This window comes from Erythrolamprus reginae, chromosome 2, assembly GCF_031021105.1.
Source record: "Erythrolamprus reginae isolate rEryReg1 chromosome 2, rEryReg1.hap1, whole genome shotgun sequence".
NCBI lineage: Eukaryota > Metazoa > Chordata > Lepidosauria > Squamata > Dipsadidae > Erythrolamprus > Erythrolamprus reginae.
The window spans coordinates 23,270,751-23,289,746 of NC_091951.1; the positions used below are offsets into that span (position 1 = coordinate 23,270,751).

The following is an 18,996-nucleotide window of genomic DNA, read 5'->3' on the forward strand; positions in this document are numbered from 1 at the left end:
CATTTATATATTCAGGCATCTTGGCTAAAACTGGGTAAGATGCGTGGCCTAAACGACAGTGCCATCTGTGAACACACCTGGAATGAAAAGATTTGTTTGTTAATACAGGTTTAACATTTGAAACATCAATAGGAACCTCATGAACCTCATTGGCTTTAGGAGCCTTTGTATCTATAGTGGCAACAGGTTTTCTCTCTGGACCTGTGTCTTGGCTCTTTGGAACTTTTATACTTACATCAACCTTTGCAGGAGGATTTGGCTTTAAGTAGTAAATACCCCTAATAGGGACACCGGTAGCAAGGACTTTGCCATGTTTAACTTCTGTAAGCTTCTGTTAGTTTATGAGTCACTTCAGACTCTAATTCTTCATTCAGGCGGTATACGCTAAGTATGTTGCTTGTAGCACTTGGAACATATAAAACACATGAGATGAATTTATCCAATTCTTTTATGTAGACAGTTCCTTCTCCTTCAACTTTGCACAAGTGGTCGGATACAGCATGCACTTCTTTGATGTCAGTCTTATGAAACTCTGTAAAAAGTTCTTTCTGGTAGGCAATGTGGACGGCTGCTCCGTTGTCTAATGTCCATAAGTGTTGAATGTCGTACTGTGGACTCTTTTCTGGAACACTGTTAAGTAGGAAAGAGTTGACATAAACACGTCTCTCACCTTTTGAATCTCGTTGTGCTGATCTGGAATTGCTGGAGCCTCGGCCCCTGGAGCCTCTTGAACGTGTTCCTCTAGGTGGAGTAGGATATGAAGGAGATTGAGAATTGCCAGATTGAAAGCTTTGGGGATCATTGGATTGAAAGTCATCTCTCTTAGGCTGGTTCTGGCGTGAATATCTCGAAGTGTAGCCCTTTTGTTGATAGCTTCTACCTGATGTAGGTTTGTATGCATACGGTGTAGCTCTGAGTCTAGTGTGCATGAGCCCTTCTTCTTCAGTTAACAGTTTACAGAGTCTCGGGGTAGTGCGCTGGGCTAACGGCATACTACTGTATTTAAAGACAGCTTCTTTCCATTCATGATTGAGGGAATTTATTATAGAGCATTTAGCTGCATTGGATCAATGTTATAGCCACTCTCTGTTAAATCTTTTTGCATTTCTAGCATCTTGGATAAATGTGGAGCAATTTTGGCTCCAGGCTTTAATTTTGCAGAGAAAAGATCAGAGAATAACAAGTATGTTCCCTCTTCTGAAACTGGTCTATACAATTCATCTAAGAACTCTAATAATTCATATGCAGTAATATCATGTGCGAATCTGACTGACAAATTGGAGTCCAATGACATAAGAATAAGTAGAGTAGCACGAATATTGGATTCCCTTTCTTCCTCAGTCCATTGTCTAATTGGAGGATCAAAAGCCATATGATCCACTTATTGAGCAATTAAAATCAATCTTATTTCATGTAGCCAGGTTTTATAATTTTGTCCATTACTTTTTAATCTTGACTCACCTTTCAACGTTGCTAAGGTGATTGCTTGCCTTGTAGATGCAGCTGGCATGGCTGCTGGTTGCAGTACCTGGGGTCCTGGGACTGGTGGCCCTTGGACCGGTTGAGGCGCCTGGACTGGCAATGGTGGTTGGACTGGTTGCTGTGCAGGACAAACTGGAACTTGTGAGCGCTGGTCCTGTTGCATCTGTGCAGCTTGGCTTGCCTGCGATGCTTGTAGTTTGACAGCAGGTTGATTAAGCATAATCCTTTGTATGCATTTCTTTTCATCCTGAAATTTCTGAGAAAAATCCTTAAAACCACATTGACTTAAATCTAAAATCATGCAATCCACTAGAGGTCGCTGCAGGATAACTTTTGAGAACTTCTGTAGCTCTGTGTAGATCTGCCCCGTGGGCCTCTTCTTCAATGCTCTTATCAGCAGACACAAACATTCCTTTGGAAATTTCCACGGCCTGGCTAGCAGACATGGCCTGAGGTATTTGAGGAATGCCTATGTTATCAGATACACTCTGGTAATTTTCCACTGCCTTCTCTTTGTTCCCATAAGTTTCGTTATCCTGGACATGCGAGGTTTGTTTTATAGAAAAATGTGCGAACTCACTTCTTAAAATATTCATTTGAATTTCTCTGAGCTCTTTTAATTGTTCTTTATAGAAACATAGAAACATAGAAGACTGACAGCAGAAAAAGACCTCATGGTCCATCTAGTCTGCCCTTATACTATTTTGTGTGTTTTATCTTAGGATGGATATGTGTTTATCCCAGGCATGTTTAAATTCAGTTACTGTGGATTTACCAACCACGTCTGCTGGAAGTTTGTTCCAAGGATCTACTACTCTTTCAGTGAAATAATATTTCTTCACGTTGCTTTTGATCTTTTCCCCAACTAACTTCAGATTGTGTCCCCTTGTTCTTGTGTTCACTTTCCTATTAAAAACACTTCCCTCCTGAACCTTATTTAACCCTTTAACATATTTAAATGTTTCTATCATATCCCCCCTTTTCCTTCTGTCCTCCAGACTATACAGATTGAGTTCATTAAGTCTTTCCTGATACGTTTTATGCTTAAGACCTTCCACCATTCTTGTAGCCCGTCTTTGGACCCGTTCAATTTTGTCAATATCTTTTTGTAGGTGAGGTCTCCAGAACTGAACACAGTATTCCAAATGTGGTCTCACCAGCGCTCTATATAAGGGGATCACAATCTCCCTCTTCCTGCTTGTTATACCTCTAGTTATGCAGCCAAGCATCCTACTTGCTTTTCCTACTGCCTGACCACACTGCTCACTTTATATAAAAAAAGATGATCTATGCATTTATCATGCAGCTGTTTCTGTTTTACAGTTAGAGAACCTCCAAGGTCATCTAAATGTGAGCAGTATGCCTGGGCATCTTGAATTGTTTGTTCGAGATGAGAGATGTTAGCACTCACTCAGTCTGAATCAGAAAGTGATTCAGGGCTGCCGGCAGAGCTTCTGACTGACTGTTTGCTATCACAGTGCTTTGTTTTGGCTTTAGCCTTTACGGGGGGGGGGGGAGAAGACTGTGTGCTTTGAGAAAAACCCATGCTAGGAGATTCAGAGGGAACCAGCGTGACTTCTTCTAAATTACTTTCCTCATAAATTTTATGGTCGGCAGCAGTGTTCCCTCTAATTTTTTGGGGGGGTGGGCAGAAAAGTATAGTGTCTGAGCGGCAGTCCCTTCGGGACTGGGCGGCACAGAAATAATAAATAAACAAACAAACAAACAAACAAACAAAAAACCCACCGTTTTGCCTCAGAGAGTTTCAAAATAAAAGACTGTCCTGTGTGTCTATAACAGTGAGCTCATAATAGGGCAACTCTATCAATATCCAAATGCCACTTAAATAGTTGAGCTAGTTTCAAACTAGATTTTGATTTTCTTTCTCTCTTCCTTACTCCCATTCTTTTTCTTTCTCTTTTCCTTCCTCTCTTTTTTCTATCTGTTTCTCTCTCTTCCTCTCTTCCTCTCTCTCTCCTTCCCTCTCACTCTTTCCCTCTCGGCTTCTGGGCAGGTTTGGAAAACTCTGAGTTGATAGTGATTTTTAAGTGAGCGATTGCTCACTGCTCAGCTTACAGGGAACTATGGTCGGCAGGCTCTGAGGTTTTTATGGCTGGTTGATCATAAATCATTTGTTCCCCCTGTTGTAATAAGAAAGCTTGAGCACTTACGATTTCTTGAGAGCCTGTCTGCTCCGTTGTTTGAAGAGATCTCTGCTCTTCCATGATGAGGTTTTGTTTCTCTTTAGAAGTGTGAATAAGATCCATCAAGTCGGCAAATTGCTCATTTGATATCTGGTCAATAAAAGACTGAGAAAAAAGTCTTTTCTTCCTTTTGGCCGGCATTAGGAAAAGGACGGTAGCTCTTACTTAAAATCAGCCAAACTCTCGCTACCATGTCAGATTATGAGATAAATTACAGCCCGCATGAGCTATAATAAATCAAATCTGGAGGCGATAGATGAAGGTACAGAAACAGCTTTCAAACGAAGTTACTTTTATTAAGAAAAATAACAAAATTAGCTAATGCCTTTCAGAGGCAATTTCTATGCTTGTTACATCTTTGAAGACTAGAGAAGGAAGATGGATTCTTCGGAGAAGAAAGGAAATGATGCATGTATGAAAGGCAGGATTTTACATCTTAATGGGTGAAGCTAACTAACACACACAGTTAACTAATTAATTACTGAATGTCTCTGAATGTCTCAGGGGCTGGCAATACACAGCGTGACATTACTGACTCCCTCAGAGAGGGTCCGCAACTTGGGTGTCCTTCATGATCCACAGCTCACGTTAGAGAAACATCTTTCAGCTGTGGCGAGGGGGGCGTTTGCCCAGGTTCGCCTGGTGCATCAGTTGTGGCCCTATTTGGACCGGGAGTCACTGCTCACAGTCACTCATGCCCTCATCACCTCGAGGTTCGACTACTGTAACACTCTCTACATGGGGCTACCTTTGAAAAGTGTTGAAAACTTCAGATCGTGCAGAATGCAGCTGCGAGAGCAGTCATGGGCTTCCCTAAGTATGCCCATGTTACTCCAACACTCCGCAGTCTACATTGGTTGCCGATCAGTTTCCGGTCACAAGTCAAAGTGTTGGTTATGACCTATAAAACCCTTCATGGCACCAGACCAGGATATCTGTGAGACTGCCTTCTAACGCAAAAATTCCAGTGGCCGGCTAGGTCCCAGAGTTGGCTTTCTCTGGGTCCCGTCAACTAAACAATGTTGTCTGGCAGGAGCCACGGGAAGAGCCTTCTCTGTGGTGGCCCTGACCCTCTGGAATCAGCTCCCCCCAGAGATCAGGAATGTCCCCAACCTCCTTGCCTTTCGTAAACTTCTTAAAACCCACCTCTGTCGTCAGGCATGGGAGAACTGAGACATCCCCCCTTGCCTATGTAGCTGTATGTATGATATGTTTGTGTGTATGCTTTTCTTATATACTGGAGTTTTTAGGGTTTTTAATGTAAAATTGTTATTTTAAACTTTAATATTAGATTTGTTACTTTATGTTGTTTTTATCGTTGCTGTGAGCCACCACAAGTCTGCGGAAAGGGATAGCATACAAATGTAATAAATAATAATAATAATAAATAATACCACACTCTGGACACGCATACAGATTCTGTCCAGGGTGAGTCCTCTGGTTTTTCACCAGGTGGGAATTCTGACTAAAATATTCACACAATCAGGACATTCAGAAAATTTCTTTCCTATATGAGTCCTCTGATGGTTCAGCAAGAGAGAAATCTTATTGAATTAATTCCCACAATCAGGACATTCTAAGGATTTCTCTCCTGTGTGAATTTTCTGGTGTCTTATCAGGTGGGAATTCTGACTGAAACTTTCTCCACAATCAGGACATTCAAAGGATTTCTCTCTTGTGTGAGTTCTCTGGTGTCTTATCAGGTGGGAATTCACACTGAAACATTTCCCACAATCAGGACATTCAAAGGGTTTCTCTCCTGTGTGAGTTCTCTGATGGATTATCAGGGTGGAATTGTGACTGAAACTTTTTCCACAATCAGGACATTCAAAGGGTTTCTCTCCTGTGTGAGTTCTCTGATGGATTATCAGGGTGGAATTCTGAGTGAAACTTTTTCCACAAACAGGACATTCAAAGGGTTTCTCTAGTGTGTGAGTCCTCTGGTGTACCATCAGGCTTGAATTCTGACTGAAACTTTTCCCACAAACAGGACATTCAAAGGGTTTCTCTTGTTTGTGAGTCCTCTGGTGTACCATCAGGCTTGAATTCACACTGAAACATTTCCCACAATCAGAACATTCAAAGGGTTTATCTCCTGTGTGAGTTCTCAGATGGATTATCAAGGTGGAATTGCAACTGAAACTTTTTCCACAAACATGACATTCAAAGGGTTTCTCTCCTGTGTGAATTCTCTGGTGTTTCACCAGGCCAGAATTCACACTGAAACATTTCCCACAATCAGGACATTGAAAGGGTTTGTCTCCTGTGTGAGTTCTCTGATGGATTATCAGGGTGGAATTGCAACTGAAACTTTTTCCACAAACAGGACATTCAAAGGGTTTCTCTCCTGTGTGAGTTCCCTGATGGATTATCAGGCGGTAATTACGACTGAAACTTTTTCCACAAACAGGACATTCAAAGGGTTTCTCTCCTGTGTGAGTCCTCTGGTGTTTCACCAGGTTGGAGTTTAAACTGAAACATTTCCCACAATCAAGACATTCAAAGGGTTTTTCTCCTGTGTGAATCCTCTGGTGTACCACCAGGCTTGAATTCCGACTGAAACTTTTTCCACAAACAGGACATTCAAAGGGTTTCTCTCCTGTGTGAGTTCGCTGATGGATTATCAGGGTGGAATTGTTACTGAAACTTTTTCCACAATCAGGACATTCAAAGGGTTTCTCTCCTGTGTGAGTCCTCTGGTGTTTCACCAGGTTGGAATTTAAACTGAAACATTTCCCACAATCAGGACATTTAAAGGGTTTTTCTCCTGTGTGAATCCTCTGGTATCTTACCAGTTCGGAATTCTGACTGAATCTTTTCCGACATTCAGGACATTCAAAGGGTTTCTCTCCTGTGTGAATTCCCTGGTGTTTCAACAGGCTACAATTCACACCGAAACATTTCCCACAATCGGGACATTCAAAGGGTTTCTCTCCTGTGTGAGATCTCTGATGGATTATCAGAGTGGAATTGCGACTGAAACTTTTTCCACAAACAGGACATTCAAAAGGTTTCTCTCTTGTGTGAGTCTTCTGGTGTATAATCAGGTGGGAACTTTGACTGAAACTTTTCCCACAATCTTGACATTCAAAGGGTTTCTCTCCTATGTGAGTCCTCTGGTGTATTACAAGGATGGAATTGTACCTGAAACCTTTCCCACAGTCTGGACATTCAAAGCATTTCTCTCCTGTGTGAGTCCTAAGGTGTCTCATGAGGGAAGAATTTGCAGTGAAATGCTTCCCACAATCAGGACAGTCATACGACTTCTCCATGATGTGAGTCCACTGGTATATCACTAAGCTGTCATGTTCACTAAAGCATTTACCACATAGGGACCACTTGTAGGGCTTCTTTCTTGTGTAGGTCCTTCCATGAACCAGACAGGACCAATTCTGACCTAAGCTTTTACCACACTCAGATAATTAGCATAGCTGTTGTCCAGAGTGGATTCTCCCCTAGATAATCACTTGTCATTTGAAGTCTGCTTTTCTCAATATAGTTATATCTATGGAGCTTTTCTGCCACTGATATTCTTAAGAAGGTGAAAAATATGTGTGATCCTTTATTTTGTGGTGTTTTGATTTACGCACTTTTCTTCTTCTTAGGGCAAGGCCTACATTAACTGTCTGCCCTATGTGCTTATCCAATTGACCTATTCCTCCTCATTGACCTCCAGATATTTCCCTCTTTTTTCTGAATTGGAGAACAATCTCCTAGGGCATTTTTCTATAATGTATAGATGAGTTCCATATACTGTACTTTTTCAAGCTTGAAATCACTTTTGCGTGGGTTTTCTGAAGGAAGTGGAGAATATTTTTATTTCTGCCTCAATTCGCTCTGCTTTTCAATGTTGCTTGTTATTCTCAGTTGTCCAGTCTGGTCTTATTGGCATCATCTTTGCCTGTAGAATTCAAAGAGAATGTAACTTTTATTGTTTGCTGCAAAGATGTGGAAAAAGAATTATACATTACAATGAAAAAGCAAACATGGCATTATGTTAGAATGATCTCTTACATTAACTGTGATACATTTGACTAGACTCGGGACGGCTAACAACAATGATAAAAACAACATGTAACAATCCAATAATAAAAACAACTAAAAACCCTTATTATAAAACCAAACATACACACAAACATACCATGCATAACTTGTAATGGCCTAGGGGGAAGGAATATCTCAACTCCCCCATGCCTGGCGGAGTAAATGAGTCTTGAGTAGTTTAGGAAAGACAGGGAGGGTGGGGGCAGTTCTAATCTCCGGGGGGAGTTGGTTCCAGAGGGCCAAGGCTGCCACAGAGAAGGCTTTTCCCCTGGGGCCCGCCAAACGACATTGTTTAGTCAACGGGACCCGGAGAAGGCCAACTGTGTGGGACCTTATCGGTCACTGGGATTCGTGCGGTAGCAGGCGGTTCCAGAAGTAATCTAGTCCAATACCATGTAGTGCTCTAAAGGTCATGAAAAACACTTTGAATTGTGACCAGAAACTGATCGGCAGCCAATGCAAGCCACGGAGTGTTGAAGAAACGTAGGCCAATCTTGGAAGCCCCACGATGGCTCTCGCGGCTCCGTTCTGCATGATCTGAAGTTTCCGAACAATTTTCAAAGGTAGCCGCATGTAGAGAGCGTTGCAGTAATCGAACCTCAAGGTGATGAGGGGATGAGTGACCATGAGCAATGACTCCCTGTCCAAATAGGGCCGCAACTGGTGCACCAGGCGAACCTGGGCAAACGCCCTCCTCGCCACAGCCGAAAGATGATGTTCCAATGCCAGGTGTGGATCGAGGAGGACGCCCAAGTTGCGAACCCTCTCTGAGGGAGTCAGTACTTCCCCCCCCAGGGAAATGGACGGACAGATGGAATTGTCCTTGGGAGGCAAGACCCACAGCCATTCCGTCTTGTCTGGGTTGAGTTTGAGTCTGTTGACACCCATCCAGGCCCCAACAGCCTCCAGGCACCGGCACTTCACTTGCACTGCTTCGTTGACTGGACATGGGGTAGAGATGTATAACTGGGTATCATCGGCGTATTGATGATACCTCACCCCATGCCCTTGGATGATCTCACCCATCGGTTTCATGTAGATATTAAATAGCAGAGGGGAGAGGACCGACCCCTGAGGCACCCCATAAGGGAGAGACCTAGAGGTCAACCTCTGACCCCCACTAACACCGACTGCGACCGACTGGAGAGATAGGAGGAGAACCACTGAAGAACAGTGCCTCCCACTCCCAACCCCTCCAGCCAGCGCAGAAGTATACCATGGTTGATGGTATCGAAAGCCGCTGAGAGGTCAAGAAGCACCAGGACAGAGGACAAGCCCCTGTCCCTGGCCCTCCAGAGATCATCCATCAACGCGACCAAAGATGGACAAAGACAGGCCCCAGTCACTTCGACTGACTCATTGTCAGGCGACTCTGCTATGCAATTGGAGTCAAGATCCGCCCGGATCTGAGCGATTTTATCAGCGAAAAAATGAATTAAAATCCTCGTCACTACTGTGCAAGGGCTCCCCAACTTCCCCCTGGTTAAGAAGGGAGTGGGTCACCCTAAGCAGAGCAGCCGGGCGAAATTCCGCTGATGCAATCAAGGCGGCATGATACGCACATCTTGCCGCCTTGAGTGCCAATTTGTAAGTCTTAATATGAGCTCTTACAAGTGTTCAACCGTATTCGGACTTACTTTTCCTCCACCACTTCTGTAGATGTCTCTTCTGGCATTTCCTCGAAAACCGTCACAACGGCGCAATTTGTTCAAGGTCCTTCGACGCAGCCTTATTCCAGGCCCCGGCAAGAGACTCTGCCGAGCAGTGAACAAGTGAATCTGATAGAACCCCAAGCGCCCTCTGAAAACCTTCTGAATCCATTAGACATCAGGGGCGGAACCACCTAGTTGGTTCTGTCTCCCTGCGGGGAAGGATTGGAGCCAAGAATTCAAGCCGCAGCAGAAAATGGTCTGGCCATGACAAAGGCACGACATCTAAACCCTTTAGTCTCAGACCATTACTTAGTTGCTCTGAGAGAAATATCGTCAGGGGTGTGCCCTTCCCCCCTCATGAGTCAGACCCTGAACTACTTGAGTCAGGCCCATGGCTAACCCGGAGGAGGCACTGAGTGACAGCAAGTTGAAGTCCCCCAGGACAATAAGTCTCGAGGACTCCACCGTCAACCTGGCCACCTCCTCGAGCAGCACAGCCAGAGCTGTTGACACGCAGCTGGGAGGCAAGTACGTGAGCAACAAGCCCACCTGAGCCAAAGTTCCCTCTAATTTTTTTTCGATGTGGGCGGAAAATTATAGCGTCTGAGTGGCTGTCCCTTTGGGACTGAGCAGCATATAAGTATAAATAAATGAATAAATAAATAAATGAATGAATGACTAAATAAATAAATAAATAATAAAAATTTCTTTTTTATTAAAAGAAATTAGTAATACAACAAAATCATCCCTCTCCCTTCCTCTCTCTCTTTCTCTCCCCCTCTTGCTATCTCTTTTTCTCACTTTCTTCCTCTTTCTTTCTATCTTGCTCTGTCTGTTGCTCTCTCTCTCTCTCCCTCTCTTGCTTTCTCTCTCTCTCTCATTCTCTCTTGGTATCTCTCTTTCTCTCTCTCTCTTTTTCTCTCTTTCTCTCTCTCCCTAATTCTTTCTACCTCACTCTGTCTGTTGCTCTCTCTCTCTGTCTTGTTCTCTCGTGGAAGGTTAATCTTATTTTGAGGCATGCGGGAAGTGCTCGGGGGAAAGTGCTTCGAGCAAAGGGGCTGTGACTCAAGAGGGGCGGGGTGGGCGCTTCTGGAGTGGACGGAGAAAACCCTCTCATAGCCTGGGAACGCTTCGGGAACACCCGCCCTACCCCTCTCACAGCCCCTTTGCTAGCAGCCGGATGAGGAGGAGGAGCCGCAGCCACCACCGCTGCAGGAGCCACGCCCCAAGGCGGGAGGTGGAGGAACAGAAAGCCGGAGGGGAGGATTGGGCGGGCAGCGTCGGGAGGCCAGGGGCGGGAGGGGTTTGGAGGTGCCTGGGGCGGGGGGCAGGGAGGCTCAGCACCAGCACCGGCACATCCTCGGCGGGAAGGGGTGGGTGGCACCTCCTATTGTGTGGCCTTAGAAAAGGCTAGGCGGGAAGTTGTTTTGGGGCGCGTGGCTGCGCACCTTAGAGGTAACATTGACCTGAACTCCTAAGTGCAACTTCACCAAGAGGGACTCACAACCTGCAATCTCGGGAGGAACAAGTCTGTGCAGGCAAAAAGTCTTCTTGGCTATAGTAGCCACTTTGCCCCCCCTTCCCTGGGGTTGTGGCTGATGCCATACCTGAAACCGGGTTGGGCAAATTTTGGAGAGAGGAACTCCTCCCTCCGGGCCGAACCAGGTTTCAGTCACAATTAAACTCTATCATTCAAGATTCCATATTCATAAATGGAAAACCTTCCAAACAATTGCCAATCTTCCCAGGAATGGAAATACCAGCAAATTCACCCCACGTTCAGAACATGGAATGCCCAGAGAAATTACAATAAATCCAGGTTACATCTCAGGTTTTACAGGCCTCCTTTAGTTTGTTCAATGCTAAAGTTCATGAGAGTATAATTAGAAAAAGACTGAACAAGTATGGTTTATTTGGAAAGCTTCCCAAGACAAAGTCTCTTCTTTCTAAAATGACATAACAGCAACAAGGTGCCCCCTTGTTCTTATGTTTACTTTCCTATTAAAATACTTCTCTCCTGAACCTTATTTAACCCTTTAACATATTTAAATGTTTCGATCATGTCCCCCCTTTTCCTTCTGTCCCCCAGACTATACAGATTGAGTTCATAAAGTCTTTCCTGATACGTTTTAGGCTTAAGACCTTCCACCATTCTTGTAGCCCGTCTTTGGACCCGTTCAATTTTATCAATATCTCTTTGTAGGTGAGGTCTCCAGAACTGAACACAGTATTGCAAATGTGGTCTCCCCAGCGCTCTATACAGCGGTATCACAATCTCCCTCTTCCTGCTTGTTACATCTGAACAAATAGCAAGACTACTGGAACACTGTCCTTTGGAGAGGCAAAACCAAAGTGGAGATGACAAAGTGGTTCATGGCAAACTATTTCTAAAACTGAAGTCCTACGGCATCTCAGGATCCCTACATGGCTGGATAACTGCGTTCCCATCAAACAGACCACAAGTTGTCAAAATTAGATAGAGAATCATAACTAATCCTGTTCTGGTTAACAGCGGCATACACCAAGGCAGCCTACTAGGACCAACACTCTTCATACTCTATATAAATGACCTTTGCGATAACATTACAAGCAATTACGTTCTCTTCGCCGACGATGTAAAACCTTTCAACACCACCGATAACACAGCTACTCTCCAAAAAGACCTTGACTTTGTATCTGAATGGTCAAACATCTGGCAACTCCAAATCTCAACCAAAAAATGCTCTGTCCCACACATTGACCAAAAGAATCAGGACACCAAGTACAAGTTGAATAAACAAGACCTTCCAGACAACCCTTACTCGGTCAAAGGCCTTGGAATACTCTTATCAAATGACCTAAGTGCCAAAGCCCACTACAACAACATCATCAAAAATGCTTGAAGATTGTTAACCTAAACACAACCTAAGCACAGCCCATAAAATCATCCGCTACCAGGTCCTTCCTCTCACCAACTACTTCAGCTTCAACCACAGCAACACACCACATACAAACCTACGATTTTAGTAACTGTGTAGTTAATGCCTGGGACTCACTACCTGACTCTGTAGTATCATCACCTAAGCCCCAAAACTTTACCCTTATTATCCACTGTTGACCTCACCCGATTCCGTCAGTAGGGGGCGTGCAAAAGTGTCCCCTGCCCTAATGTTTCTCTCTTACTAGTATCATGGATATAAACATTGTTTTATCTTTGTATACTACCCATACGTGCTTGATAAAATAAATAAAATAAACATAATGAAGCAAAATGTTTGGGTGTAATGGACAATGCCACATTTGATGAAAAACAAACACAGCATTTCAATACCAACATCTCATACCAACCATCAAGCAGGGTGATGGAGGGGTGATGATTTGGGTTTCTTTTGCAGCCACAGGATCTGGACACCTTGCATTGTTTGACCTCCTCTCTACATTAAAGTATTCTAGAGTCAAATGTCATGCCATCACTCCAGCAGCTAAAGCTTTGCCAACATCAGATTATGTAACAGGATATTGATCCCAAGTTCACCAGTAAAACTACAACAGAATGGCTGAAAACATCAAGATGTTGCAACTGCTGTTAAAGTCCAGATCTCACTCTGATTGAAATGCAAACCTCAATGAACCAAAACAATGTTGTAAAGAAGAGTGGGCCAATATTCCTCCACAGAGATGTTGCAGACAGATAAAAGTCATACAGAAAAAAATCACTTCCGGTTATTGCTGCTAAAGGTAGCCACTTTTAGCAGCAATAACTGGAAGTAATTTTTTTCTACAAGATGTTCAAATATAAGATGTTATTCTTTGACACAAGATTTTCTATTTTAGCTTTCTTTTCTGGAATAAATGGTGACATGATAATGCCCAGTGTTATTGTTCACCTGAGATTGTGTTTGCCTACTTTTAAGAACTGCTTAGGACTGGAGGATTTTTACTGTATTCTGATTTGTAAAACCATAAAACTCAAAGAGGGTGTACTTTCTTTTTCATCTGGAAGTGCTGGGGATAGGCTATCCACTTGCAGATATATGCATGCAGAGAGAAGTGCAAATACACGGACCTCCACATGTATATATCTGGACCGGGACTCATTACTCACAGTCACTCTTGCCCTCATCACCTCGAGGTTCGACTACTGTAATGCTCTCTACATGGGGCTACCTTTGAAAAGTGTTCGGAAACTTCAGATCGTGCAGAATGCAGCTGCGAGAGCAGTCATGGGCTTCCCCAGGTATGCCCATGTTACACCAACATTTCGCAGTCTGCATTGGTTGCCGATCAATTTCCGGTCACAATTCAAAGTGTTGGTTATGACCTATAAAGCCCTTCATGGCACTGGACCAGAATATCTCCGAGACCGCCTTCTGCCGCACGAATCCCAGCGATCGATTAGGTCCCACAGAGTGGGCCTTCTCCGGGTCCTGTCAACTAAACAATGTCGGTTGGCGGGCCCCAGGGGAAGAGCCTTCTCTGTGGCGGCCCCGACTCTCTGGAACCAGCTCCCCCCAGAGATTAGAATTGCCCCTACCCTCCTTGCCTTTCTTAAACACCTTAAAACCCACCTTTGTCATCAGGCATGGGGGAACTGAGATATCTCCCCTGTGCCTATCCAATTCAATTTATGTATGGTATGCTTGTATGTATGTTTGCTTAATAATGGGGTTTTTAATATTTTAAATTGTAAATTATTAGATTTGTCATGAACTGTTTTATTGTGTTGTGAGCCGCCCCGAGTCCACGGAAAGGGGCGGCATACAAATCTAATAAATAAATAAATAAATAAATAAATAAATAAATAAATAAGTAAGTAAGTAAGTAAGTAAGTAAGTAAGTGTGTGTGTGTGTGTGTGTGTGTGTAAAATCCATGGTTTTCCATCTGGAAAAGGTCCTAAAATGGTTACACCTAACTTAATCTTAGGGTTGTGGGGGCTTTAACTGATGAAATGATGCCTAAAGCTGAAGGGGAACAAGGACTCACTGCTTGAAAGCGATTCTGGCCCTTCGGACTCATCCCGTATAGCTGGTGTCAGATGAAGTCAGCTGGGTCCCGAGGGAGGGGTTCCTCTCTCAGAATATGCCCACACAGGTTTCTGGTCTTGCATCAGCCGCAACATCAAGGGAGGGGTGGGGGATTGGCAGTCATTGTCCGGGAGACTCTAAGCCTCACAGGGTCCCTGCTCATGAGGTTGTCAGGTGTGAGTCTCTCCTCTTAAGATTGGGCTCAGGGGTTCAGGTGGGCTAGCTGTTAACATACCTGCTCCCAGCTATGTTGCAACAGCCCTGCCTGTGCTGCTCGAGGCAATAGCCAAGTTTATTTGTTTATTTATTGGATTTGTATGCCGCCCCTCTCCGCAGACTCGGGGCGGCTAACAACAGTGGTAAAACAACATGAACAATCCAATTAATAAAAACAACTAAAAAACCCTTATTATAAAAAACCAAACATACACACAAACATACCATGCATAACTTGTAATAGCCTAGGGGGAAAAGATAACTTAACTCCCCCCATGCCTGGCGACAAAGGTGGGTCTTAAGCAACTTGCGAAAGACAAGGAGGGTGGGGGCCGTGCTAATCTCTGGGGGGAGTTGGTTCCAGAGGGCCGGGGCCGCCACAGAGAAGGCTCTTCCCCTGGGGCCTGCCAAATGACATTGTTTGGTCCACGGGACCCAGAGAAGGCCAACTCTGTGGGACCTTATCGGCCGCTGGGATTCGTGCGGTAGAAGGCAGTTCCGGAGGTATTCTGTAATTCAGGATCCGACTCATAGGGGTGGCCATACACTCAACATGGTGGGAACATGATCTGGTTTCAACAGGTTTAGTCATCACACACTTGTCATGGTCAGATCAGTGCTGAAGCTGGACTTTGATGGGCCAATCCCCTGCAGGAAGGAGGAACCAATTAGATCTCGCAGAGTTGGCCTCTTTCAAGTCCCGTCGACTAAGCAATGCAGGTTGGTGGGGCCGCAGGGGAAGGCCTTCTCTGTGGCTGCCCCGGCTCTATGGAATCAACTCCCCTCCTCCCCCCCGATGTTCGTACTCCTCCCACCCTACTGGTCTTACGAAAGGTAGTGAAGAACCGGCTGTGCTGGCCGGCCTTTGTGCTGTGAACACTACCATCTGTCAGGGCTGAATTGTGTTGATTGGATAGGTATGTAAGTTTGGTTGATTACATTGCTGTGGGGTATTATGTTTTTAGTATTAATATTGTCTTCTTTTATTATAGTGTTTTATATTGTTGTAAGCCCCCCTGAATCCTATGGAATTGGGCGACATGGAAGTCAAATCCTGTAGATGGATGGATGGATAGGGAGAGAGAGATGATAGATAGATAGATAGATAGATAGATAGATAGATAGATATACAACTGAAGGTCCCAATAGGTTCTCAGTAGCTTTTTAAAAAAACAAAGTATGATTAAGCATAGTTGAACCTGCTTAATACAGGGATGACGCACCGTTAGGAAATCTTGTCCTTCTTGGCTAGATTTGGAAGTAGAGAGAGCAGATGCAAAGATAACAGCAAGACCCTAAGTAAATAGAGAATAACTGGGACCTTGAAAGTCTTGCAGTCTAATCCCTTACTCAGACAGGAGACTTTATATTATTCCTGATTAATTGCTGTCTCTTATTTAAAACCTTAAGTGTTCTAGCACCCAGAACTTTTAGAGGAAAGTTGTTTCCAAGGAATTCGCTTGAAGGAGCCTTTTTAAATCGTCTCACCAGCAGAAAATTGCAGCCCCCAGTGTTAAAGCGTGGAGCACCAGTGGACTCAAATTTTGGGGAGGGAAGGAACATGTAGCAGCAGCTCACGTGCTTCAGCCCAACTGCCTCTCTGCTTCCACATCATGGAGGAAACCAAACAGCCCGACTTGCTCCCAGCCTCTCCTACGATCTGCCCTTAACTCACCTTCCAGATGCTGTTTCGACACTGGGAAGAACACAAAAGCCACTAAGCACGCCGTTTTCCTCCCACTAGTGATCCGGAAGAAGTTCCTCTCCTCCTAGCCTTTCTAGCAATGCTGTACTCGATGGTTTTAACTCCTTTAAGCTCAACCGACAGGTGTATTAAGGGCTTTCTACTTGCTGGAATGTGACTGCCATCTCCCAATAGCTGGAGAGAGAACATCTTTGTTCTGCCTCTACCAGTGGTTCCCAAAATTTTTCAGTCCATGGACCCCTTGGTGCTACAAGCTGAAGGGCCCCCACCCCTTTCAGGTGGGTGAGATTTGGTGGTCAAACGACCGGATATGTGTGGCCAGCTTTAAAAATGTTTTGAAACTCACGTTACAACGCTCTTGCTTAGCAGCCAAAATTTTAGGCTCAATTATGATCATAGGTTTCTTTCTTTTTTTTCTTTCTCTCTCTCTCTTTCCTTCTTTTGCTTTCTTCCTTTCTTCCTGCATTCCCTACCTTCCTCCTTTCTTTCTTTTCTAACTACCTTCCTTCCTCCATACCATCTATCTTTCTTCCTCCTTTCTTTTTTCTTTGTCTTCCTTCCTCCCTATCATTTTCCTTCCTTCCTTAATAATAAATAAATAAAAAGAGTTGGAAGTGACCAATGAGGTATTCTAGTCCAACCCTCTGCTTAGGCAGGAAACCCTATTCTACTTCAGACAGATGTTTATCCAACATCTGCTTAAAAACTTCCAGTGTTGGGGCACTCACAACTTCTGGAGGCAAGCTGTTCCACTGATTAACTGTTTTGTCAGGGAATTTCTCCTTAGTTCTAAGTTACTTCTCTCCTTGTTTAGTTTCCACCCATTGCTTCTTGTTCTCCCCTCAGGTGCTTTGGAGAATAGGTTGACTCCTTCTTTGTGGCAACCTCTGAGATATTGGAACACTGCTCTCATGTCTCCCCGGTCCTTCCTTTCATTAAACTTGCCATGCCCAGTTCCTGCAACTGTTCTTCATATATTTTAGCCTCCAATCCCATAATCATCTTTATCGCTCTTCTCTGCACTTATTCTAGAGTCTCAACATCCTTTTTGCATCGTGGTGACCAAAATAAATGCAGCATTCCAAGTGTGGACTTGCCAAGCCATTATAAAGTGTTATTAACACTTCATGTGATCTTGATTCTCTCCCTCTGTTAATGTAGCCTAGAACTATGTTGGCTTTTTTGGCAGCTGCTGCACACGGCTGTCTCATATTTAAATGGTTATCCACTAGGACTCTAAGATAACGTCTTTGTCCATCCGTCTGAGAGGAGGCTAAACAGCTTTGTCCATCCGTCTGGGAGGAATTTGACTTGATGACACCTGATGAAGTGGACAAGGCCATTGCAGCTGTGCGCTCCGCCACCTGTTTACTGGATCCGTGTTCCTCTTAGTTGGTTTCGGCCAGCAGAGAGGTGACACGGAGCTGGGTCTAGGAGATTGTCAACGCCTCCTTGGGGAGGAAGTTCTTCCCGGCTCCTTATAAGGAGGCACTTGTGCACCCCCTCATCAAGAAGCCTTCCCTGGACCCAGCCGTGCTCAACAACTACCATCCAGTCTCCAACCTTCCCTTTACGGGGAAGGTTGTTGAGAAGGTGGTGGCGCTCCAACTCCAGCGGTCCTTGGAAGAAGCCGATTATCTAGGCCCTCAGCGGTCTGGTTTCAGGCCCGGCTACAGCATGGAAACTGCTTTGGTCGCATTGATGGATGATCTCTGGCGGGCCCGGGACAGGGGTTTATCCTCTGTCCTGGTGCTTCTTGACCTCTCAGCAACTTTTGATACCATTGACCATGGTATCCTTCTGCGCCAGCTGGAGGGGTTGGGAGTGGGAGGCACTGTTCTTCAGTGGTTCTCCTCCTACCTCTCCGGTCAGTCGCAGTCTGTGTTAGTGGGGGGTCAGAGGTCGACCTCTAGGTCTCTCCCTTGTGGGGTGCCTCAGGGGTCGGTCCTCTCCCCCCTGCTATTTAATATCTACATGAAACCGCTGGGTGAGATCATCCAAGGACATGGGGTGAGGTATCATCAATATGCTGATGATACCCAATTATACATCTCCACCCCATGTCCAGTCAACAAAGCAGTGGAAGTGATGTGCCGGTGCCTGGAGGCTGTTGGGGTCTGGATGGGTGTCAACAAGCTCAAACTCAATCCAGACAAGACAAAGTGGCTGTGGGTTTTGCCTCCCAAGGACAATTTCATCTGTCCATCCATTACCATGGGGGGGGGGGAATCCTGAGACCTGTTCAAGTAAAAAGAATGAGAATTAAATAAAATTAAAGAAGTTAAAAAGAAAAAGAATTAAAATTGTCAATTTCTCACCTGCATTCCTAATGAGAGATGAAAAATGAAATTCAACCCTTCCCTAAAGTCATGTGGATTTCCTTGAAGGAAAGAAGAGATGATCTACACCTGAAGATCATCCACAAATAGGACATTTGAAGGAGTTCTCACCTGTGTTAGTCATCCAATATCTAATTGAGGTGGAAATTTTAAATGAAAGTTAAAGAATGTAGGCATGATTGGGGGTCCCAATTAGGCCTAGAGACTCCCAGGCCTTGTGGCCTTGGGCCCTCCCAGGACTGAGCTTCAGCTGAGGAGCCCCCTGGGCCAGGAAATGCAAACATATAGCAGAGATTTGTCTGCAAGGAATGGATCCCTGGGGGAAAAACAGAACAGCAGCTGGAATGTTT

At 44.6% G+C, this 18,996-nt stretch overlaps 1 protein-coding gene across 1 annotated transcript in view; it reads right to left on the reverse strand.

The window, feature by feature from the left end:
• LOC139159973 (zinc finger protein 850-like) overlaps positions 1-16,340 on the reverse strand; it is a 34,515-nt gene extending 18,175 nt beyond the window's left edge. The window contains exons 1-2 of the mRNA XM_070737461.1: positions 16,278-16,340; positions 5,278-7,587 (exon numbers count right to left, since the gene is read on the reverse strand). Of these exons, the coding sequence (XP_070593562.1) occupies positions 5,278-6,958 (1,681 nt within the window). The 5' untranslated portion in view covers positions 6,959-7,587; positions 16,278-16,340. The remainder of the gene's footprint in view (positions 1-5,277; positions 7,588-16,277) is intronic.
• Between the last annotated feature and the right edge of the window lie 2,656 nt (positions 16,341-18,996).